This window comes from Schistocerca nitens, unplaced genomic scaffold, assembly GCF_023898315.1.
Source record: "Schistocerca nitens isolate TAMUIC-IGC-003100 unplaced genomic scaffold, iqSchNite1.1 HiC_scaffold_468, whole genome shotgun sequence".
In the NCBI taxonomy this organism is placed as follows: Eukaryota; Metazoa; Arthropoda; class Insecta; order Orthoptera; family Acrididae; genus Schistocerca; species Schistocerca nitens.
Window position 1 is genome coordinate 7097121 of NW_026046001.1, and position 23404 is coordinate 7120524.

General features: G+C 62.2%; 1 protein-coding gene across 1 annotated transcript; it reads right to left on the reverse strand.

Annotated features, from left to right (window-relative positions):
• Positions 1-3403, reverse strand: LOC126232305 (trichohyalin-like). The gene is made up of 3 exons (XM_049942588.1): positions 3063-3403; positions 1911-2933; positions 1-1756 (listed from the first exon to the last, which is right to left on the reverse strand). The coding sequence occupies exons 1-3, from the start codon at positions 3401-3403 to the stop codon at positions 1-3; spliced, it is 3120 nt and encodes a 1039-aa protein (XP_049798545.1).
• Positions 3404-23404: the final 20001 nt, after the last annotated feature.

Consider the following 23404-nt stretch of genomic DNA (forward strand, 5'->3'; position numbering starts at 1 on the left):
CTATAGAGTGTTTCTGCGCCGCTGTTTCTGCGCCGCTGTTTCTGCGCCGCTGTTTCTGCGCAGCTGTTTCTGCGCAGCTGTTTCTGCGCACCTGTTCCTGCGCACCTGTTCCTGCGCAGCTGTTCCTGCGCAGCTGTTCCTGCGCACCTGTTCCTGCGCAGCTGTTTCTGCGCAGCTGTTCCTGCGCAGCTGTTCCTGCGCAGCTGTTTCTGCGCAGCTGTTTCTGCGCAGCTGTTTCTGTGCAGCTGTTCCTGCGCAGCTGTTTCTGCGCAGCTGTTTCTGCGCAGCTGTTTCTGCGCAGCTGTTTCTGCGCAGCTGTATCTGCGCAGCTGTATCTGCGCAGCTGTTTCTGCGCAGCTGTTTCTGCGCAGCTGTATCTGCGCAGCTGTATCTGCGCAGCTGTATCTGCGCAGCTGTTTCTGCGCAGCTGTTTCTGCGCAGCTGTTTCTGCGCACTGTTTCTGCGCAGCTGTTTCTGCGCAGCTGCTTCTGCGCAGCTGTTTCTGCGCAGCTGCTTCTGCGCAGCTGCTTCTGCGCAGCTGTTTCTGCGCAGCTGTTTCTGCGCAGCCGTTTCTGCGCAGCCGTTTCTGCGCAGCCGTTTCTGCGCAGCCGTTTCTGCGCAGCCGTTTCTGCGCAGCCGTTTCTGCGCATACGTTTCTGCGCAGCCGTTTCTGCGCAGCCGTTTCTGCGCAGCCGTTACTGCGCAGCCGTTTCTGCGCAGCCGTTTCTGCGCAGCCGTTTCTGCGCAGCCGTTTCTGCGCAGCCGTTTCTGCGCAGCCGTTTCTGCGCAGCCGTATCTGCGCAGCCGTTTCTGCGGAGCCGCTTCTGCGCAGCCGCTTCTGCGCAGCCGCTTCTGCGCAGCCGTATCAGCGCAGCCGTTTCTGCGCAGCCGTTTCTGCGCAGCCGTTTCTGCGCAGCCGTATCTGCGCAGCTGTATCTGCGCAGCTGCTTCTGCGCAGCTGCTTCTGCGCAGCTGATTCTGCGCAGCCGCTTCTGCGCAGCCGCTTCTGCGCAGCTGTTTCTGCGCAGTCGTTTCTGCGCAGCCGTTTCTGCGCAGCCGTTTCTGCGCAGCCGTTTCTGCGCAGCCGTTTCTGCGCAGCCGTTTCTGCGCAGCCGTTTCTGCGCAGCCGTTTCTGCGCAGCCGTTTCTGCGCAGCCGTTTCTGCGCAGCCGTTTCTGCGCAGCCGTTTCTGCGCAGACGTTCCTGCGCAGCCGTTTCTGCGCAGCCGTTTCTGCGCAGCCGCTTCTGCGCAGCCGCTTCTGCGCAGCCGCTTCTGCGCAGCCGCTTCTGCGCAGCCGCTTCTGCGCAGCCGCTTCTGCGCAGCCGCTTCTGCGCAGCCGCTTCTGCGCAGCCGCTTCTGCGCAGCCGCTTCTGCGCAGCCGCTTCTGCGCAGCCGCTTCTGCGCAGCCGCTTCTGCGCAGCCGCTTCTGCGCAGCCGCTTCTGCGCAGCCGTTCCTGCGAAGCCGTTCCTGCGAAGCCGTTCCTGCGAAGCCGTTCCTGCGCAGCCGTTCCTGCGCAGCCGTTCCTGCGCAGCCGTTCCTGCGCAGCCGTTCCTGCGCAGCCGCTTCTGCGCAGCCGCTTCTGCGCAGCCGCTTCTGCGCAGCCGCTTCTGCGCAGCCGCTTCTGCGCAGCCGCTTCTGCGCAGCCGCTTATGCGCAGCCGTTCCTGCGCAGCCGTTTCTGCGAAGCCGTTTCTGCGCAGCCGCTTCTGCGCAGCCGCTTCTGCGCAGCTGTTTCTGATTTTCTGATGAGACTTCACTGCAACAGCATGGGTGACGAACTCCGTACGCGCGCGTGGTCTAGAGATCCTACCACGTGCGTACGGGATTCAACTTTACATGTTCAACTGCCCAAAAAACATTGAACATGGAGGTACGCTCCTGTAACCGGAGGCTATAGAGTGTTTCTGCGCCGCTGTTTCTGCGCCGCTGTTTGTCCGCCGCTGTTTCTGCGCAGCTGTTTCTGCGCAGCTGTTTCTGCGCATCTGTTTCTGCGCAGCTGTTTCTGCACAGCTGTTTCTGCGCAGCTGTTTCTGCGCAGCTGTTTCTGCGCAGCTGTTCCTGCGCAGCTGTTCCTGCGCAGCTGTTCCTGCGCAGCTGTTCCTGCGCAGCTGTTCCTGCGCAGCTGTTCCTGCGCAGCTGTTTCTGCGCAGCTGTTTCTGCGCAGCTGTTTCTGCGCAGCTGTTCCTGCGCAGATGTTCCTGCGCAGCTGTTTCTGCGCAGCTGTTTCTGCGCAGCTGTTCCTGCGCAGCTGTTTCTGCGCAGCTGTTTCTGCGCAGCTGTTTCTGCGCAGCTGTTTCTGCGCAGCTGTTTCTGCGCAGCTGTTTCTGCGCAGCTGTTTCTGCGCAGCTGTATCTGCGCAGCTGTATCTGCGCAGCTGTTTCTGCGCAGCTGTTTCTGCGCAGCTGTTTCTGCGCACTGTTTCTGCGCAGCTGTTTCTGCGCAGCTGTTTCTGCGCAGCTGCTTCTGCGCAGCTGCTTCTGCGCAGCTGCTTCTGCGCAGCTGTTTCTGCGCAGCTGTTTCTGCGCAGCTGTTTCTGCGCAGCTGTTTCTGCGCAGCCGTTTCTGCGCAGCCGTTTCTGCGCAGCCGTTTCTGCGCAGCCGTTTCTGCGCAGCCGTTTCTGCGCAGCCGTTTCTGCGCAGCCGTTTCTGCGCAGCCGTTTCTGCGCAGCCGTTTCTGCGCAGCCGTTTCTGCGCAGCCGTTTCTGCGCAGCCGTTTCTGCGCAGCCGTTTCCGCGCAGCCGCTTCCGCGCAGCCGCTTCCGCGCAGCCGCTTCCGCGCAGCCGCTTCCGCGCAGCCGCTTCCGCGCAGCCGCTTCCGCGCAGCCGCTTCCGCGCAGCCGCTCCCGCGCAGCCGCTCCCGCGCAGCCGCTCCCGCGCAGCCGCTTCCGCGCAGCCGCTTCCGCGCAGCCGCTTCTGATTTTCTGATGAGACTTCACTGCAACAGCATGGGTGACGAACTCCGTACGCGCGCGTGGTCTAGAGATCCTACCACGCGCGTACGGGATTCAACTTTACATGTTCAACTGCCCAAAAAACATTGAACATGGAGGTACGCTCCTGTAACCGGAGGCTATAGAGTGTTTCTGCGCCGCTGTTTCTGCGCCGCTGTTTCTGCGCCGCTGTTTCTGCGCAGCTGTTTCTGCGCAGCTGTTTCTGCGCACCTGTTCCTGCGCAGCTGTTCCTGCGCAGCTGTTCCTGCGCACCTGTTCCTGCGCAGCTGTTCCTGCGCAGCTGTTCCTGCGCAGCTGTTCCCGCGCAGCTGTTCCCGCGCACCTGTTCCCGCGCACCTGTTCCCGCGCAGCCGTTCCCGCGCAGCCGTTCCCGCGCAGCCGTTCCCGCGCAGCCGTTCCCGCGCAGCCGTTTCCGCGCAGCCGTTTCCGCGCAGCCGTTTCCGCGCAGCCGCATCCGCGCAGCCGCTTCCGCGCAGCCGCTTCCGCGCAGCCGCTTCCGCGCAGCCGCTTCTGCGCAGCCGTCTCCGCGCAGCTGTTTCTGATTTTCTGATGAGACTTCACTGCAACAGCATGGGTGACGAACTCTGTACGCGCCCGTGGTCTAGAGATCCTACCACGCGCGTACGGGATTCAACTTTACATGTTCAACTGCCCAAAAAACATTGAACATGGAGGTACGCTCCTGTAACCGGAGGCTATAGAGTGTTTCTGCGCCGCTGTTTGTGCGCCGCTGTTTCTGCGCAGCTGTTTCTGCGCAGCTGTTTCTGCGCATCTGTTTCTGCGCAGCTGTTTCTGCACAGCTGTTTCTGCGCAGCTGTTTCTGCGCAGCTGTTTCTGCGCAACTGTTTCTGCGCAGCTGTTTCTGCGCAGCTGTTTATGCGCAGCTGTTTCTGCGCAGCTGTTTCTGCGCAGCTGTTTCTGCGCAGCTGTCTCTGCGCAGCTGTCTCTGCGCAGCTGTCTCTGCGCAGCTGTCTCTGCGCAGCTGTTTCTGCGCAGCTGTTTCTGCGCAGCTGTTTCTGCGCAGCTGTTTCTGCGCATCTGTTTCTGCGCAGCTGTCTCTGCGCAGCTGTTTCTGCGCAGCTGCTTATGCCTAGCTGTTTCTGCGCAGCTGTTTCGGCGCAGCTGTTTCGGCGCAGCAGTTTCGGCGCAGCTGTTTCGGCGCAGCTGTTTCGGCGCAGCTGTTTCGGCGCAGCTGTTTCGGCGCAGCTGTTTCGGCGCAGCTGTTTCGGCGCAGCTGTTTCGGCGCAGCTGTTTCGGCGCAGCTGTTTCGGCGCAGCTGTTTCGGCGCAGCTGTTTCGGCGCAGCTGTTTCGGCGCAGCTGTTTCGGCGCAGCTGTTTCGGCGCAGCTGTTTATGCGCAGCTGTTTATGCGCAGCTGTTTATGCGCAGCTGTTTATGCGCAGCTGTTCATGCGCAGCTGTTCATGCGCAGCTGTTCATGCGCAGCTGTTCATGCGCAGCTGTTTCTGCGCAGCTGTTTCTGCGCAGCTGTTACTGCGCAGCCGTTCCTGCGCATCCGTTCCTGCGCAGCCGTTCCTGCGCAGCCGCTTCTGCGCAGCCGCTTCTGCGCAGCTGTTTCTGATTTTCTGATGAGACTTCACTGCAACAGCATGGGTGACGAACTCCGTACGCGCGCGTGGTCTAGAGATCCTACCACGTGCGTACGGGATTCAACTTTACATGTTCAACTGCCCAAAAAACATTGAACATGGAGGTACGCTCCTGTAACCGGAGGCTATAGAGTGTTTCTGCGCCGCTGTTTCTGCGCCGCTGTTTCTGCGCCGCTGTTTCTGCGCCGCTGTTTCTGCGCAGCTGTTTCTGCGCAGCTGTTTCTGCGCAGCTGTTTCTGCGCAGCTGTTTCTGCGCATCTGCTTCTGCGCAGCTGTTTCTGCACAGCTGTTTCCGCGCAGCTGTTTCCGCGCAGCTGTTTCCGCGCAGCTGTTTCCGCGCAGCTGTTTCCGCGCAGCTGTTTCCGCGCAGCTGTTTCCGCGCAGCTGTTTCCGCGCAGCTGTTTCCGCGCAGCTGTTTCTGCGCAGCTGTTTCTGCGCAGCTGTTTCTGCGCAGCTGTTCCTGCGCAGCTGTTCCTGCGCAGCTGTTCCTGCGCAGCTGTTCCTGCGCAGCTGTTCCTGCGCAGCTGTTTCTGCGCAGTTGTTTCTGCGCAGCTGTTTCTGCGCAGCTGTTTCTGGGCAGCTGTTCCTGCGCAGCTGTTCCTGCGCAGCTGTTTCTGCGCAGCTGTTTCTGCGCAGCTGATCCTGCGCAGCTGATTCTGCGCAGCTGTTCCTGCGCAGCTGTTCCTGCGCAGCTGTTTCTGCGCAGCTGTTTCTGCGCAGCTGTTTCTGCGCACTGTTTCTGCGCAGCTGTTTCTGCGCAGCTGTTTCTGCGCAGCTGTTTCTGCGCAGCTGTTTCTGCGCAGCTGTTTCTGCGCAGCTGTTTCTGCGCAGCTGTTTCTGCGCAGCCGTTTCTGCGCAGCCGTTTCTGCGCAGCCGTTTCTGCGCAGCCGTTTCTGCGCAGCCGTTTCTGCGCAGCCGTTTCTGCGCAGCCGTTTCTGCGCAGCCGTTTCTGCGCAGCCGTTTCTGCGCAGCCGTTTCTGCGCAGCCGTTTCTGCGCAGCCGTTTCTGCGCAGCCGTTTCTGCGCAGCCGTTTCTGCGCAGCCGTTTCTGCGCAGCCGTTTCTGCGCAGCCGTTTCTGCGCAGCCGTTTCTGCGCAGCCGTTTCTGCGCAGCCGCTTCTGCGCATCTGTTCCTGCGCAGCTGTTCCTGCGCAGCTGTTCCTGCGCAGCTGTTCCTGCGCAGCCGTTTCTGCGCAGCCGCTTCTGCGCAGCCGCTTCTGCGCAGCCGCTTCTGCGCAGCCGCTTCTGCGCAGCTGTTTCTGATTTTCTGATGAGACTTCACTGCAACAGCATGGGTGACGAACTCCGTACGCGCGCGTGGTCTAGAGATCCTACCACGCGCGTACGGGATTCAACTTTACATGTTCAACTGCCCAAAAAACATTGAAAATGGAGGTACGCTCCTGTAACCGGAGGCTATAGAGTGTTTCTGCGCCGCTGTTTCTGCGCCGCTGTTTCTGCGCCGCTGTTTCTGCGCAGCTGTTTCTGCGCAGCTGTTTCTGCGCAGCTGTTTCTGCGCAGCTGTTTCTGCGCAGCTGTTTCTGCGCAGCTGTTTCTGCGCAGCTGTTCCTGCGCAGCTGTTCCTGCGCAGCTGTTCCTGCGCAGCTGTTCCTGCGCAGCTGTTCCTGCGCAGCTGTTCCTGCGCAGCTGTTTCTGCGCAGCTGTTCCGTCGCAGCTGTTCCTGCGCAGCTGTTTCTGCGCAGCTGTTCCTGCGCAGCTGTTCCTGCGCAGCTGTTTCTGCGCAGCTGTTTCTGCGCAGCTGTTTCTGCGCAGCTGTTTCTGCGCAGCTGTTTCTGCGCAGCTGTATCTGCGCAGCTGTATCTGCGCAGCTGTTTCTGCGCAGCTGTTTCTGCGCAGCTGTATCTGCGCAGCTGTTTCTGCGCAGCTGTTTCTGCGCAGCTGTTTCTGCGCACAGTTTCTGCGCAGCTGTTTCTGCGCAGCTGTTTCTGCGCAGCTGTTTCTGCGCAGCTGCTTCTGCGCAGCTGTTTCTGCGCAGCTGCTTCTGCGCAGCCGTTTCTGCGCAGACGTTTCTGCGCAGCCGCTTCTGCGCAGCCGCTTCTGCGCAGCCGCTTCTGCGCAGCCGCTTCTGCGCAGCCGCTTCTGCGCAGCCGCTTCTGCGCAGCCGTTTCTGCGCAGCCGTTTCTGCGCAGCCGTTTCTGCGCAGCCGTATCAGCGCAGCCGTTTCTGCGCAGCCGTTTCTGCGCAGCCGTTTCTGCGCAGCCGTATCTGCGCAGCCGTATCTGCGCAGCTGTTTCTGCGCAGCTGTTTCTGCGCAGCTGTTTCTGCGCAGCTGCTTCTGCGCAGCTGCTTCTGCGCAGCTGCTTCTGCGCAGCCGTTTCTGCGCAGCCGTTTCTGCGCAGCCGTTTCTGCGCAGCCGTTTCTGCGCAGCCGTTTCTGCGCAGCCGTTTCTGCGCAGCCGTTTCTGCGCAGCCGTTTATGCGCAGCCGTTTATGCGCAGCCGTTTCTGCGCAGCCGTTTCTGCGCAGCCGTTTCTGCGCAGCCGTTTCTGCGCAGCCGTTCCTGCGCAGCCGTTCCTGCGCAGCCGTTTCTGCGCAGCCGTTTCTGCGCAGCCGTTTCTGCGCAGCCGCTTCTGCGCAGCCGCTTCTGCGCAGCCGCTTCTGCGCAGCCGCTTCTGCGCAGCCGCTTCTGCGCAGCCGCTTCTGCGCAGCCGCTTCTGCGCAGCCGCTTCTGCGCAGCCGCTTCTGCGCAGCCGCTTCTGCGCAGCCGCTTCTGCGCAGCCGCATCTGCGCAGCCGCTTCTGCGCAGCCGCTTCTGCGAAGCCGCTTCTGCGCAGCCGTTCCTGCGCAGCCGTTCCTGCGCAGCCGTTCCTGCGCAGCCGTTCCTGCGCAGCCGTTCCTGCGCAGCCGTTCCTGCGCAGCCGTTCCTGCGCAGCCGTTCCTGCGCAGCCGTTCCTGCGCAGCCGTTCCTGCGCAGCCGTTCCTGCGCAGCCGTTCCTGCGCAGCCGTTCCTGCGCAGCCGTTCCTGCGCAGCCGTTTCTGCGCAGCCGTTTCTGCGCAGCCGTATCTGCGCAGCCGTTTCTGCGCAGCCGTTTCTGCGCAGCCGTTTCTGCGCAGCCGTTTCTGCGCAGCCGTTTCTGCGCAGCCGTTTCTGCGCAGCCGCTTCTGCGCAGCCGCTTCTGCGCAGCCGCTTCTGCGCAGCCGCTTCTGCGCAGCCGCTTCTGCGCAGCCGCTTCTGCGCAGCCGCTTCTGCGCAGCCGCTTCTGCGCAGCCGCTTCTGCGCAGCCGCTTCTGCGCAGCCGCTTCTGCGCAGCCGCTTCTGCGCAGCCGTTTCTGCGCAGCCGTTTCTGCGCAGCCGCTTCTGCGCAGCCGCTTCTGCGCAGCCGCTTCTGCGCAGCCGCTTCTGCGCAGCCGCTTCTGCGCAGCCGCTTCTGCGCAGCCGCTTCTGCGCAGCCGCTACTGCGCAGCCGCTACTCCGCAGCCGCTTCTGCGCAGCCGCTTCTGCGCAGCCGCTTCTGCGCAGCCGCTTCTGCGCAGCCGCTTCTGCGCAGCCGCTTCTGCGCAGCCGCTTCTGCGCAGCCGCTTCTGCGCAGCCGCTTCTGCGCAGCCGCTTCTGCGCAGCCGCTTCTGCGCAGCCGCTTCTGCGCAGCCGCTTATGCGCAGCCGCTTATGCGCAGCTGTTCCTGCGCAGCCGTTTCTGCGCAGCCGTTTCTGCGCAGCCGCTTCTGCGCAGCTGTTTCTGATTTTCTGATGAGACTTCACTGCAACAGCATGGGTGACGAACTCCGTACCCGCGCGTGGTCTAGAGATCCTACCACGCGCGTACGGGATTCAACTTTACATGTTCAACTGCCCAAAAAACATTGAACATGGAGGTACGCTCCTGTAACCGGAGGCTATAGAGTGTTTCTGCGCCGCTGTTTCTGCGCCGCTGTTCCTGCGCAGCTGTTTCTGCGCAGCTGTTCCTGCGCAGCTGTTCCTGCGCAGCTGTTTCTGCGCAGCTGTTTCTGCGCAGCTGTTTCTGCGCAGCTGTTTCTGCGCAGCTGTTTCTGCGCAGCTGTATCTGCGCAGCTGTATCTGCGCAGCTGTTTCTGCGCAGCTGTTTCTGCGCAGCTGTATCTGCGCAGCTGTTTCTGCGCAGCTGTTTCTGCGCAGCTGTTTCTGCGCACAGTTTCTGCGCAGCTGTTTCTGCGCAGCTGTTTCTGCGCAGCTGTTTCTGCGCAGCTGCTTCTGCGCAGCTGTTTCTGCGCAGCTGCTTCTGCGCAGCCGTTTCTGCGCAGACGTTTCTGCGCAGCCGCTTCTGCGCAGCCGCTTCTGCGCAGCCGCTTCTGCGCAGCCGCTTCTGCGCAGCCGCTTCTGCGCAGCCGCTTCTGCGCAGCCGTTTCTGCGCAGCCGTTTCTGCGCAGCCGTTTCTGCGCAGCCGTATCAGCGCAGCCGTTTCTGCGCAGCCGTTTCTGCGCAGCCGTTTCTGCGCAGCCGTATCTGCGCAGCCGTATCTGCGCAGCTGTTTCTGCGCAGCTGTTTCTGCGCAGCTGTTTCTGCGCAGCTGCTTCTGCGCAGCTGCTTCTGCGCAGCTGCTTCTGCGCAGCCGTTTCTGCGCAGCCGTTTCTGCGCAGCCGTTTCTGCGCAGCCGTTTCTGCGCAGCCGTTTCTGCGCAGCCGTTTCTGCGCAGCCGTTTCTGCGCAGCCGTTTATGCGCAGCCGTTTATGCGCAGCCGTTTCTGCGCAGCCGTTTCTGCGCAGCCGTTTCTGCGCAGCCGTTTCTGCGCAGCCGTTCCTGCGCAGCCGTTCCTGCGCAGCCGTTTCTGCGCAGCCGTTTCTGCGCAGCCGTTTCTGCGCAGCCGCTTCTGCGCAGCCGCTTCTGCGCAGCCGCTTCTGCGCAGCCGCTTCTGCGCAGCCGCTTCTGCGCAGCCGCTTCTGCGCAGCCGCTTCTGCGCAGCCGCTTCTGCGCAGCCGCTTCTGCGCAGCCGCTTCTGCGCAGCCGCTTCTGCGCAGCCGCATCTGCGCAGCCGCTTCTGCGCAGCCGCTTCTGCGAAGCCGCTTCTGCGCAGCCGTTCCTGCGCAGCCGTTCCTGCGCAGCCGTTCCTGCGCAGCCGTTCCTGCGCAGCCGTTCCTGCGCAGCCGTTCCTGCGCAGCCGTTCCTGCGCAGCCGTTCCTGCGCAGCCGTTCCTGCGCAGCCGTTCCTGCGCAGCCGTTCCTGCGCAGCCGTTCCTGCGCAGCCGTTCCTGCGCAGCCGTTCCTGCGCAGCCGTTCCTGCGCAGCCGTTTCTGCGCAGCCGTTTCTGCGCAGCCGTTTCTGCGCAGCCGTTTCTGCGCAGCCGTTTCTGCGCAGCCGTTTCTGCGCAGCCGTTTCTGCGCAGCCGTTTCTGCGCAGCCGCTTCTGCGCAGCCGCTTCTGCGCAGCCGCTTCTGCGCAGCCGCTTCTGCGCAGCCGCTTCTGCGCAGCCGCTTCTGCGCAGCCGCTTCTGCGCAGCCGCTTCTGCGCAGCCGCTTCTGCGCAGCCGCTTCTGCGCAGCCGCTTCTGCGCAGCCGTTTCTGCGCAGCCGTTTCTGCGCAGCCGCTTCTGCGCAGCCGCTTCTGCGCAGCCGCTTCTGCGCAGCCGCTTCTGCGCAGCCGCTTCTGCGCAGCCGCTTCTGCGCAGCCGCTTCTGCGCAGCCGCTACTGCGCAGCCGCTACTCCGCAGCCGCTTCTGCGCAGCCGCTTCTGCGCAGCCGCTTCTGCGCAGCCGCTTCTGCGCAGCCGCTTCTGCGCAGCCGCTTCTGCGCAGCCGCTTCTGCGCAGCCGCTTCTGCGCAGCCGCTTCTGCGCAGCCGCTTCTGCGCAGCCGCTTCTGCGCAGCCGCTTATGCGCAGCCGCTTATGCGCAGCTGTTCCTGCGCAGCCGTTTCTGCGCAGCCGTTTCTGCGCAGCCGCTTCTGCGCAGCTGTTTCTGATTTTCTGATGAGACTTCACTGCAACAGCATGGGTGACGAACTCCGTACCCGCGCGTGGTCTAGAGATCCTACCACGCGCGTACGGGATTCAACTTTACATGTTCAACTGCCCAAAAAACATTGAACATGGAGGTACGCTCCTGTAACCGGAGGCTATAGAGTGTTTCTGCGCCGCTGTTTCTGCGCCGCTGTTTCTGCGCCGCTGTTTCTGCGCAGCTGTTTCTGCGCAGCTGTTTCTGCGCAGCTGTTTCTGCGCAGCTGTTTCTGCGCAGCTGTTTCTGCGCAGCTGTTTCTGCGCAGCTGTTCCTGCGCAGCTGTTCCTGCGCAGCTGTTTCTGCGCAGCTGTTCCTGCGCAGCTGTTCCTGCGCAGCTGTTCCTGCGCAGCTGTTCCTGTGCAGCTGTTTCTGTGCAGCTGTTTCTGCGCAGCTGTTCCTGCGCAGCTGTTCCTGCGCAGCTGTTTCTGCGCAGCTGTTCCTGCGCAGCTGTTCCTGCGCAGCTGTTTCTGCGCAGCTGTTTCTGCGCAGCTGTTTCTGCGCAGCTGTTTCTGCGCAGCTGTTTCTGCGCAGCTGTTTCTGCGCAGCTGTTTCTGCACAGCTGTTTCTGCGCAGCTGTATCTGCGCAGCTGTATCTGCGCAGCTGTTTCTGCGCAGCTGTTTCTGCGCAGCTGTTTCTGCGCACTGTTTCTGCGCAGCTGTTTCTGCGCAGCTGTTTCTGCGCAGCTGTTTCTGCGCAGCTGTTTCTGCGCAGCTGCTTCTGCGCAGCTGCTTCTGCGCAGCTGTTTCTGCGCAGCTGTTTCTGCGCAGCCGTTTCTGCGCAGCCGTTTCTGCGCAGCCGTTTCTGCGCAGCCGTTTCTGCGCAGCCGTTTCTGCGCAGCCGTTTCTGCGCAGCCGTTTCTGCGCAGCCGTTTCTGCGCAGCCGTTTCTGCGCAGCCGTTTCTGCGCAGCCGTTTCTGCGCAGCCGTTTCTGCGCAGCCGTTTCTGCGCAGCCGTTTCTGCGCAGCCGTTTCCGCGCAGCCGTTTCCGCGCAGCCGCTTCCGCGCAGCCGCTTCCGCGCAGCCGCTTCCGCGCAGCCGCTTCCGCGCAGCCGCTTCCGCGCAGCCGCTTCCGCGCAGCCGCTTCCGCGCAGCCGCTTCCGCGCAGCCGCTTCCGCGCAGCCGCTTCCGCGCAGCCGCTTCCGCGCAGCCGCTTCTGCGCAGCTGTTTCTGATTTTCTGATGAGACTTCACTGCAACAGCATGGGTGACGAACTCCGTACGCGCGCGTGGTCTAGACATCCTACCACGCGCGTACGGGATTCAACTTTACATGTTCAACTGCCCAAAAAACATTGAACATGGAGGTACGCTCCTGTAACCGGAGGCTATAGAGTGTTTCTGCGCCGCTGTTTCTGCGCCGCTGTTTCTGCGCCGCTGTTTCTGCGCAGCTGTTTCTGCGCAGCTGTTTCTGCGCACCTGTTCCTGCGCACCTGTTCCTGCGCAGCTGTTCCTGCGCAGCTGTTCCTGCGCACCTGTTCCTGCGCAGCTGTTCCTGCGCAGCTGTTCCTGCGCACCTGTTCCTGCGCAGCTGTTCCTGCGCAGCTGTTCCTGCGCACCTGTTCCTGCGCAGCTGTTTCTGCGCAGCTGTTTCTGCGCATCTGTTTCTGCGCAGCTGTTTCTGCACAGCTGTTTCTGCGCAGCTGTTTCTGCGCAGCTGTTTCTGCGCAGCTGTTTCTGCGCAGCTGTTTCTGCGCAGCTGTTTCTGCGCAGCTGTTTCTGCGCAGCTGTTTCTGCGCAGCTGTCTCTGCGCAGCTGTCTCTGCGCAGCTGTCTCTGCGCAGCTGTCTCTGCGCAGCTGTCTCTGCGCAGCTGTTTCTGCGCAGCTGTTTCTGCGCAGCTGTTTCTGCGCAGCTGTTTCTGCGCAGCTGTTTCTGCGCATCTGTTTCTGCGCAGCTGTCTCTGCGCAGCTGTTTCTGCGCAGCTGCTTATGCCTAGCTGTTTCTGCGCAGCTGTTTCGGCGCAGCTGTTTCGGCGCAGCTGTTTCGGCGCAGCTGTTTCTGCGCAGCTGTTTCGGCGCAGCTGTTTCGGCGCAGCTGTTTCGGCGCAGCTGTTTCGGCGCAGCTGTTTCGGCGCAGCTGTTTCGGCGCAGCAGTTTCGGCGCAGCAGTTTCGGCGCAGCAGTTTCGGCGCAGCAGTTTCGGCGCAGCAGTTTCGGCGCAGCTGTTTCGGCGCAGCTGTTTCGGCGCAGCTGTTTCGGCGCAGCTGTTTCGGCGCAGCTGTTTCGGCGCAGCTGTTTCGGCGCAGCTGTTTCGGCGCAGCTGTTTCGGCGCAGCTGTTTATGCGCAGCTGTTTATGCGCAGCTGTTTATGCGCAGCTGTTCATGCGCAGCTGTTTCTGCGCAGCTGTTTCTGCGCAGCTGTTACTGCGCAGCCGTTCCTGCGCATCCGTTCCTGCGCAGCCGCTTCTGCGCAGCTGTTTCTGATTTTCTGATGAGACTTCACTGCAACAGCATGGGTGACGAACTCCGTACGCGCGCGTGGTCTAGAGATCCTACCACGTGCGTACGGGATTCAAGTTTACATGTTCAACTGCCCAAAAAACATTGAACATGGAGGTACGCTCCTGTAACCGGAGGCTATAGAGTGTTTCTGCGCCGCTGTTTCTGCGCCGCTGTTTCTGCGCCGCTGTTTCTGCGCCGCTGTTTCTGCGCAGCTGTTTCTGCGCAGCTGTTTCTGCGCAGCTGTTTCTGCGCAGCTGTTTCTGCGCATCTGCTTCTGCGCAGCTGTTTCTGCACAGCTGTTTCCGCGCATCTGCTTCTGCGCAGCTGTTTCTGCACAGCTGTTTCAGCGCAGCTGTTTCCGCGCAGCTGTTTCCGCGCAGCTGTTTCCGCGCAGCTGTTTCCGCGCAGCTGTTTCCGCGCAGCTGTTTCTGCGCAGCTGTTTCTGCGCAGCTGTTTCTGCGCAGCTGTTTCTGCGCAGCTGTTTCTGCGCAGCTGTTTCTGCGCAGCTGTTCCTGCGCAGCTGTTCCTGCGCAGCTGTTCCTGCGCAGCTGTTCCTGCGCAGCTGTTCCTGCGCAGCTGTTTCTGCGCAGTTGTTTCTGCGCAGCTGTTTCTGCGCAGCTGTTTCTGGGCAGCTGTTCCTGCGCAGCTGTTCCTGCGCAGCTGTTTCTGCGCAGCTGTTTCTGCGCAGCTGATCCTGCGCAGCTGATTCTGCGCAGCTGTTCCTGCGCAGCTGTTCCTGCGCAGCTGTTTCTACGCAGCTGTTTCTGCGCAGCTGTTTCTGCGCACTGTTTCTGCGTAGCTGTTTCTGCGCAGCTGTTTCTGCGCAGCTGTTTCTGCGCAGCTGTTTCTGCGCAGCTGTTTCTGCGCAGCTGTTTCTGCGCAGCTGTTTCTGCGCAGCTGTTTCTGCGCAGCTGTTTCTGCGCAGCCGTTTCTGCGCAGCCGTTTCTGCGCAGCCGTTTCTGCGCAGCCGTTTCTGCGCAGCCGTTTCTGCGCAGCCGTTTCTGCGCAGCCGTTTCTGCGCAGCCGTTTCTGCGCAGCCGTTTCTGCGCAGCCGTTTCTGCGCAGCCGTTTCTGCGCAGCCGTTTCTGCGCAGCCGTTTCTGCGCAGCCGTTTCTGCGCAGCCGTTTCTGCGCAGCCGTTTCTGCGCAGCCGTTTCTGCGCAGCCGTTTCTGCGCAGCCGTTTCTGCGCAGCCGTTTCTGCGCAGCCGTTTCTGCGCAGCCGTTTCTGCGCAGCCGCTTCTGCGCATCTGTTCCTGCGCAGCTGTTCCTGCGCAGCTGTTCCTGCGCAGCCGTTCCTGCGCAGCCGTTTCTGCGCAGCCGCTTCTGCGCAGCCGCTTCTGCGCAGCCGCTTCTGCGCAGCCGCTTCTGCGCAGCTGTTTCTGATTTTCTGATGAGACTTCACTGCAACAGCATGGGTGACGAACTCCGTACGCGCGCGTGGTCTAGAGATCCTACCACGCGCGTACGGGATTCAACTTTACATGTTCAACTGCCCAAAAAACATTGAAAATGGAGGTACGCTCCTGTAACCGGAGGCTATAGAGTGTTTCTGCGCCGATGTTTCTGCGCCGCTGTTTCTGCGCCGCTGTTTCTGCGCAGCTGTTTCTGCGCAGCTGTTTCTGCGCAGCTGTTTCTGCGCAGCTGTTTCTGCGCAGCTGTTTCTGCGCAGCTGTTCCTGCACAGCTGTTCCTGCGCAGCTGTTCCTGCGCAGCTGTTCCTGCGCAGCTGTTCCTGCGCAGCTGTTTCTGCGCAGCTGTTTCTGCGCAGCTGTTCCTGCGCAGCTGTTTCTGCGCAGCTGTTTCTGCGCAGCTGTTCCTGCGCAGCTGTTTCTGCGCAGCTGTTTCTGCGCAGCTGTTTCTGCGCAGCTGTTTCTGCGCAGCTGTTTCTGCGCAGCTGTATCTGCGCAGCTGTATCTGCGCAGCTGTTTCTGCGCAGCTGTTTCTGCGCAGCTGTATCTGCGCAGCTGTATCTGCGCAGCTGTTTCTGCGCAGCTGTTTCTGCGCAGCTGTTTCTGCGCACAGTTTCTGCGCAGCTGTTTCTGCGCAGCTGTTTCTGCGCAGCTGCTTCTGCGCAGCTGTTTCTGCGCAGCCGCTTCTGCGCAGCCGTTTCTGCGCAGACGTTTCTGCGCAGCCGCTTCTGCGCAGCCGCTTCTGCGCAGCCGCTTCTGCGCAGCCGCTTCTGCGCAGCCGCTTCTGCGCAGCCGCTTCTGCGCAGCCGTTTCTGCGCAGCCGTTTCTGCGCAGCCGTTTCTGCGCAGCCGTATCAGCGCAGCCGTATCAGCGCAGCCGTTTCTGCGCAGCCGTTTCTGCGCAGCTGTATCTGCGCAGCTGTATCTGCGCAGCTGTTTCTGCGCAGCTGTTTCTGCGCAGCTGCTTCTGCGCAGCTGCTTCTGCGCAGCTGCTTCTGCGCAGCTGCTTCTGCGCAGCCGTTTCTGCGCAGCCGTTTCTGCGCAGCCGTTTCTGCGCAGCCGTTTCTGCGCAGCCGTTTCTGCGCAGCCGTTTCTGCGCAGCCGTTTCTGCGCAGCCGTTTCTGCGCAGCCGTTTATGCGCAGCCGTTTATGCGCAGCCGTTTCTGCGCAGCCGTTTCTGCGCAGCCGTTTCTGCGCAGCCGTTTCTGCGCAGCCGTTCCTGCGCAGCCGTTCCTGCGCAGCCGTTTCTGCGCAGCCGTTTCTGCGCAGCCGTTTCTGCGCAGCCGTTTCTGCGCAGCCGTTTCTGCGCAGCCGCTTCTGCGCAGCCGCTTCTGCGCAGCCGCTTCTGCGCAGCCGCTTCTGCGCAGCCGCTTCTGCGCAGCCGCTTCTGCGCAGCCGCTTCTGCGCAGCCGCTTCTGCGCAGCCGCTTCTGCGCAGCCGCTTCTGCGCAGCCGCATCTGCGCAGCCGCTTCTGCGCAGCCGCTTCTGCGAAGCCGCTTCTGCGCAGCCGTTCCTGCGCAGCCGTTCCTGCGCAGCCGTTCCTGCGCAGCCGTTCCTGCGCAGCCGTTCCTGCGCAGCCGTTCCTGCGCAGCCGTTCCTGCGCAGCCGTTCCTGCGCAGCCGTTCCTGCGCAGCCGTTCCTGCGCAGCCGTTTCTGCGCAGCCGTTTCTGCGCAGCCGTTTCTGCGCAGCCGTATCTGCGCAGCCGTTTCTGCGCAGCCGTTTCTGCGCAGCCGTATCTGCGCAGCCGTTTCTGCGCAGCCGTTTCTGCGCAGCCGTTTCTGCGCAGCCGTTTCTGCGCAGCCGCTTCTGCGCAGCCGCTTCTGCGCAGCCGCTTCTGCGCAGCCGCTTCTGCGCAGCCGCTTCTGCGCAGCCGCTTCTGCGCAGCCGCTTCTGCGCAGCCGCTTCTGCGCAGCCGCTACTGCGCAGCCGCTTCTGCGCAGCCGCTTCTGCGCAGCCGCTTCTGCGCAGCCGCTTCTGCGCAGCCGCTTCTGCGCAGCCGCTTCTGCGCAGCCGCTTCTGCGCAGCCGCTTCAGCGCAGCCGCTTCTGCGCAGCCGCTTCTGCGCAGCCGCTTATGCGCAGCCGCTTATGCGCAGCTGTTCCTGCGCAGCCGTTTCTGCGCAGCCGTTTCTGCGCAGCCGCTTCTGCGCAGCTGTTTCTGATTTTCTGATGAGACTTCACTGCAACAGCATGGGTGACGAACTCCGTACGCGCGCGTGGTCTAGAGATCCTACCACGCGCGTACGGGATTCAACTTTACATGTTCAACTGCCCAAAAAACATTGAACATGGAGGTACGCTCCTGTAACCGGAGGCTATAGAGTGTTTCTGCGCCGCTGTTTCTGCGCCGCTGTTTCTGCGCCGCTGTTTCTGCGCAGCTGTTTCTGCGCAGCTGTTTCTGCGCAGCTGTTTCTGCGCAGCTGTTTCTGCGCAGCTGTTTCTGCGCAGCTGTTCCTGCGCAGCTGTTCCTGCGCAGCTGTTCCTGCGCAGCTGTTTCTGCGCAGCTGTTCCTGCGCAGCTGTTCCTGCGCAGCTGTTCCTGCGCAGCTGTTCCTGTGCAGCTGTTTCTGCGCAGCTGTTTCTGCGCAGCTGTTCCTGCGCAGCTGTTCCTGCGCAGCTGTTTCTGCGCAGCTGTTCCTGCGCAGCTCTTCCTGCGCAGCTGTTTCTGCGCAGCTGTTTCTGCGCAGCTGTTTCTGCGCAGCTGTTTCTGCGCAGCTGTTTCTGCGCAGCTGTTTCTGCGCAGCTGTTTCTGCGCAGCTGTCTCTGCGCAGCTGTTTCTGCGCAGCTGTATCTGCGCAGCTGTATCTGCGCAGCTGTTTCGGCGCAGCTGTTTCGGCGCAGCTGTTTCTGCGCAGCTGTTTCGGCGCAGCTGTTTCGGCGCAGCTGTTTCGGCGCAGCTGTTTCGGCGCAGCTGTTTCGGCGCAGCAGTTTCGGCGCAGCAGTTTCGGCGCAGCAGTTTCGGCGCAGCAGTTTCGGCGCAGCAGTTACGGCGCAGCAGTTTCGGCGCAGCAGTTTCGGCGCAGCAGTTTCGGCGCAGCAGTTTCGGCGCAGCAGTTTCGGCGCAGCAGTTTCGGCGCAGCAGTTTCGGCGCAGCTGTTTCGGCGCAGCTGTTTCGGCGCAGCTGTTTCGGCGCAGCTGTTTCGGCGCAGCTGTTTCGGCGCAGCTGTTTCGGCGCAGCTGTTTCGGCGCAGCTGTTTCGGCGCAGCTGTTTCGGCGCAGCTGTTTATGCGCAGCTGTTTATGCGCAGCTGTTCATGCGCAGCTGTTCATGCGCAGCTGTTTCTGCGCAGCTGTTTCTGCGCAGCTGTTACTGCGCAGCCGTTCCTGCGCATCCGTTCCTGCGCATCCGTTCCTGCGCAGCCGCTTCTGCGCAGCCGCTTCTGCGCAGCTGTTTCTGATTTTCTGATGAGACTTCACTGCAACAGCATGGGTGACGAACTCCGTACGCGCGCGTGGTCTAGAGATCCTACCACGTGCGTACGGGATTCAAGTTTACATGTTCAACTGCCCAAAAAACATTGAACATGGAGGTACGCTCCTGTAACCGGAGGCTATAGAGTGTTTCTGCGCCGCTGTTTCTGCGCCGCTGTTTCTGCGCCGCTGTTTCTGCGCCGCTGTTTCTGCGCAGCTGTTTCTGCGCAGCTGTTTCTGCGCAGCTGTTTCTGCGCAGCTGTTTCTGCGCATCTGCTTCTGCGCAGCTGTTTCTGCACAGCTGTTTCCGCGCATCTGCTTCTGCGCAGCTGTTTCCGCACAGCTGTTTCCGCGCAGCTGTTTCCGCGCAGCTGTTTCCGCGCAGCTGTTTCCGCGCAGCTGTTTCCGCGCAGCTGTTTCCGCGCAGCTGTTTCCGCGCAGCTGTTTCTGCGCAGCTGTTTCTGCGCAGCTGTTTCTGCGCAGCTGTTTCTGCGCAGCTGTTTCTGCGCAGCTGTTTCTGCGCAGCTGTTCCTGCGCAGCTGTTCCTGCGCAGCTGTTCCTGCGCAGCTGTTCCTGCGCAGCTGTTTCTGCGCAGTTGTTTCTGCGCAGTTGTTTCTGCGCAGCTGTTTCTGCGCAGCTGTTTCTGGGCAGCTGTTCCTGCGCAGCTGTTCCTGCGCAGCTGTTTCTGCGCAGCTGTTTCTGCGCAGCTGATCCTGCGCAGCTGATTCTGCGCAGCTGTTCCTGCGCAGCTGTTCCTGCGCAGCTGTTTCTACGCAGCTGTTTCTGCGCAGCTGTTTCTGCGCACTGTTTCTGCGCAGCTGTTTCTGCGCAGCTGTTTCTGCGCAGCTGTTTCTGCGCAGCTGTTTCTGCGCAGCTGTTTCTGCGCAGCTGTTTCTGCGCAGCTGTTTCTGCGCAGCCGTTTCTGCGCAGCCGTTTCTGCGCAGCCGTTTCTGCGCAGCCGTTTCTGCGCAGCCGTTTCTGCGCAGCCGTTTCTGCGCAGCCGTTTCTGCGCAGCCGTTTCTGCGCAGCCGTTTCTGCGCAGCCGTTTCTGCGCAGCCGTTTCTGCGCAGCCGTTTCTGCGCAGCCGTTTCTGCGCAGCCGTTTCTGCGCAGCCGTTTCTGCGCAGCCGTTTCTGCGCAGCCGTTTCTGCGCAGCCGTTTCTGCGCAGCCGTTTCTGCGCAGCCGTTTCTGCGCAGCCGTTTCTGCGCAGCCGCTTCTGCGCATCTGTTCCTGCGCAGCTGTTCCTGCGCAGCTGTTCCTGCGCAGCCGTTCCTGCGCAGCCGTTTCTGCGCAGCCGCTTCTGCGCAGCCGCTTCTGCGCAGCCGCTTCTGCGCAGCCGCTTCTGCGCAGCCGCTTCTGCGCAGCTGTTTCTGATTTTCTGATGAGACTTCACTGCAACAGCATGGGTGACGAACTCCGTACGCGCGCGTGGTCTAGAGATCCTACCACGCGCGTACGGGATTCAACTTTACATGTTCAACTGCCCAAAAAACATTGAAAATGGAGGTACGCTCCTGTAACCGGAGGCTATAGAGTGTTTCTGCGCCGCTGTTTCTGCGCCGCTGTTTCTGCGCCGCTGTTTCTGCGCAGCTGTTTCTGCGCAGCTGTTTCTGCGCAGCTGTTTCTGCGCAGCTGTTTCTGCGCAGCTGTTTCTGCGCAGCTGTTCCTGCACAGCTGTTCCTGCGCAGCTGTTCCTGCGCAGCTGTTCCTGCGCAGCTGTTCCTGCGCAGCTGTTTCTGCGCAGCTGTTTCTGCGCAGCTGTTCCTGCGCAGCTGTTTCTGCGCAGCTGTTTCTGCGCAGCTGTTCCTGCGCAGCTGTTTCTGCGCAGCTGTTTCTGCGCAGCTGTTTCTGCGCAGCTGTTTCTGCGCAGCTGTTTCTGCGCAGCTGTTTCTGCGCAGCTGTATCTGCGCAGCTGTATCTGCGCAGCTGTTTCTGCGCAGCTGTTTCTGCGCAGCTGTATCTGCGCAGCTGTATCTGCGCAGCTGTTTCTGCGCAGCTGTTTCTGCGCAGCTGTTTCTGCGCACAGTTTCTGCGCAGCTGTTTCTGCGCAGCTGTTTCTGCGCAGCTGCTTCTGCGCAGCTGTTTCTGCGCAGCCGCTTCTGCGCAGCCGTTTCTGCGCAGACGTTTCTGCGCAGCCGCTTCTGCGCAGCCGCTTCTGCGCAGCCGCTTCTGCGCAGCCGCTTCTGCGCAGCCGCTTCTGCGCAGCCGTTTCTGCGCAGCCGTTTCTGCGCAGCCGTTTCTGCGCAGCCGTATCAGCGCAGCCGTATCAGCGCAGCCGTTTCTGCGCAGCCGTTTCTGCGCAGCCGTATCTGCGCAGCTGTATCTGCGCAGCTGTTTCTGCGCAGCTGTTTCTGCGCAGCTGCTTCTGCGCAGCTGCTTCTGCGCAGCTGCTTCTGCGCAGCTGCTTCTGCGCAGCCGTTTCTGCGCAGCCGTTTCTGCGCAGCCGTTTCTGCGCAGCCGTTTCTGCGCAGCCGTTTCTGCGCAGCCGTTTCTGCGCAGCCGTTTCTGCGCAGCCGTTTCTGCGCAGCCGTTTATGCGCAGCCGTTTCTGCGCAGCCGTTTCTGCGCAGCCGTTTCTGCGCAGCCGTTTCTGCGCAGCCGTTCCTGCGCAGCCGTTCCTGCGCAGCCGTTTCTGCGCAGCCGTTTCTGCGCAGCCGTTTCTGCGCAGCCGTTTCTGCGCAGCCGTTTCTGCGCAGCCGCTTCTGCGCAGCCGCTTCTGCGCAGCCGCTTCTGCGCAGCCGCTTCTGCGCAGCCGCTTCTGCGCAGCCGCTTCTGCGCAGCCGCTTCTGCGCAGCCGCTTCTGCGCAGCCGCTTCTGCGCAGCCGCTTCTGCGCAGCCGCTTCTGCGCAGCCGCTTCTGCGCAGCCGCTTCTGCGCAGCCGCATCTGCGCAGCCGCTTCTGCGCAGCCGCTTCTGCGAAGCCGCTTCTGCGCAGCCGTTCCTGCGCAGCCGTTCCTGCGCAGCCGTTCCTGCGCAGCCGTTCCTGCGCAGCCGTTCCTGCGCAGCCGTTCCTGCGCAGCCGTTCCTGCGCAGCCGTTCCTGCGCAGCCGTTCCTGCGCAGCCGTTCCTGCGCAGCCGTTTCTGCGCAGCCGTTTCTGCGCAGCCGTTTCTGCGCAGCCGTATCTGCGCAGCCGTTTCTGCGCAGCCGTATCTGCGCAGCCGTTTCTGCGCAGCCGTTTCTGCGCAGCCGTTTCTGCGCAGCCGCTTCTGCGCAGCCGCTTCTGCGCAGCCGCTTCTGCGCAGCCGCTTCTGCGCAGCCGCTTCTGCGCAGCCGCTTCTGCGCAGCCGCTTCTGCGCAGCCGCTACTGCGCAGCCGCTTCTGCGCAGCCGCTTCTGCGCAGCCGCTTCTGCGCAGCCGCTTCTGCGCAGCCGCTTCTGCGCAGCCGCTTCTGCGCAGCCGCTTCTGCGCAGCCGCTTCAGCGCAGCCGCTTCTGCGCAGCCGCTTCTGCGCAGCCGCTTATGCGCAGCCGCTTATGCGCAGCTGTTCCTGCGCAGCCGTTTCTGCGCAGCCGTTTCTGCGCAGCCGTTTCTGCGCAGCCGCTTCTGCGCAGCTGTTTCTGATTTTCTGATGAGACTTCACTGCAACAGCATGGGTGACGAACTCCGTACGCGCGCGTGGTCTAGAGATCCTACCACGCGCGTACGGGATTCAACTTTACATGTTCAACTGCCCAAAAAACATTGAACATGGAGGTACGCTCCTGTAACCGGAGGCTATAGAGTGTTTCTGCGCCGCTGTTTCTGCGCCGCTGTTTCTGCGCCGCTGTTTCTGCGCAGCTGTTTCTGCGCAGCTGTTTCTGCGCAGCTGTTTCTGCGCAGCTGTTTCTGCGCAGCTGTTTCTGCGCAGCTGTTTCTGCGCAGCTGTTCCTGCGCAGCTGTTCCTGCGCAGCTGTTCCTGCGCAGCTGTTTCTGCGCAGCTGTTCCTGCGCAGCTGTTCCTGCGCAGCTGTTCCTGCGCAGCTGTTCCTGTGCAGCTGTTTCTGCGCAGCTGTTTCTGCGCAGCTGTTCCTGCGCAGCTGTTCCTGCGCAGCTGTTTCTGCGCAGCTGTTCCTGCGCAGCTGTTTCTGCGCAGCTGTTTCTGCGCAGCTGTTTCTGCGCAGCTGTTTCTGCGCAGCTGTTTCTGCGCAGCTGTTTCTGCGCAGCTGTTTCTGCGCAGCTGTCTCTGCGCAGCTGTTTCTGCGCAGCTGTATCTGCGCAGCTGTATCTGCGCAGCTGTTTCTGCGCAGCTGTTTCTGCGCAGCTGTTTCTGCGCACTGTTTCTGCGCAGCTGTTTCTGCGCAGCTGTTTCTGCGCACTGTTTCTGCGCAGCTGTTTCTGCGCAGCTGTTTCTGCGCAGCTGTTTCTGCGCAGCTGCTTCTGCGCAGCTGCTTCTGCGCAGCTGTTTCTGCGCAGCTGTTTCTGCGCAGCTGTTTCTGCGCAGCCGTTTCTGCGCAGCCGTTTCCGTTTCTGCGCAGCCGTTTCCGTTTCTGCGCAGCCGTTTCCGTTTCTGCGCAGCCGTTTCTGCGCAGCCGTTTCTGCGCAGCCGTTTCTGCGCAGCCGTTTCGGCGCAGCCGTTTCTGCGCAGCCGTTTCTGCGCAGCCGTTTCTGCGCAGCCGTTTCTGCGCAGCCGTTTCTGCGCAGCCGTTTCTGCGCAGCCGTTTCTGCGCAGCCGTTTCTGCGCAGCCGTTTCTGCGCAGCCGTTTCCGCGCAGCCGCTTCCGCGCAGCCGCTTCCGCGCAGCCGCTTCCGCGCAGCCGCTTCCGCGCAGCCGCTTCCGCGCAGCCGCTTCCGCGCAGCCGCTTCCGCGCAGCCGCTTCCGCGCAGCCGCTTCCGCGCAGCCGCTTCCGCGCAGCCGCTTCCGCGCAGCCGCTTCCGCGCAGCCGCTTCCGCGCAGCCGCTTCTGCGCAGCTGTTTCTGATTTTCTGATGAGACTTCACTGCAACAGCATGGGTGACGAACTCCGTTCGCGCGCGTGGTCTAGAGATCCTACCACGCGCGTACGGGATTCAGCTTTACATGTTCAACTGCCCAAAAAACATTGAACATGGAGGTACGCTCCTGTAACCGGAGGCTATAGAGTGTTTCTGCGCCGCTGTTTCTGCGCCGCTGTTTCTGCGCCGCTGTTTCTGCGCAGCTGTTTCTGCGCAGCTGTTTCTGCGCACCTGTTCCTGCGCACCTGTTCCTGCGCAGCTGTTCCTGCGCAGCTGTTCCTGCGCACCTGTTCCTGCGCAGCTGTTCCTGCGCAACTGTTCCCGCGCAGCTGTTCCCGCGCACCTGTTCCCGCGCACCTGTTCCCGCGCACCTGTTCCCGCGCAGCCGTTCCCGCGCAGCCGTTTCCGTGCAGCCGTTTCCGCGCAGCCGTTTCCGCGCAGCCGCTTCCGCGCAGCCGCTTCCGCGCAGCCGCTTCCGCGCAGCCGCTTCCGCGCAGCCGCTTCCGCGCAGCCGCTTCCGCGCAGCCGCTTCCGCGCAGCCGCTTCTGCGCAGCCGTCTCCGCGCAGCTGTTTCTGATTTTCTGATGAGACTTCACTGCAACAGCATGGGTGACGAACTCCGTACGCGCGCGTGGTCTAGAGATCCTACCACGCGCGTACGGGATTCAACTTTACATGTTCAACTGCCCAAAAAACATTGAACATGGAGGTACGCTCCTGTAACCGGAGGCTATAGAGTGTTTCTGCGCCGCTGTTTCTGCGCCGCTGTTTC

Bases quoted from the DNA above. Each gene is read 5' to 3' on its own strand.
- LOC126232305 (XM_049942588.1), bottom strand. From the start codon at position 3,403: ATGCGGCTGCGCGGAAACGGCTGCGCGGAAACGGCTGCGCGGAAACGG. The intron at 2,934-3,062 runs GTTACAGGAGCG...ATGCTGTTGCAG, and splicing joins GAAACACTCTATAGCCTCCG to TGAAGTCTCATCAGAAAATC. The intron at 1,757-1,910 runs GCGCAGAAACAC...ATGCTGTTGCAG, and splicing joins ACAGCGGCGCAGAAACAGCG to TGAAGTCTCATCAGAAAATC.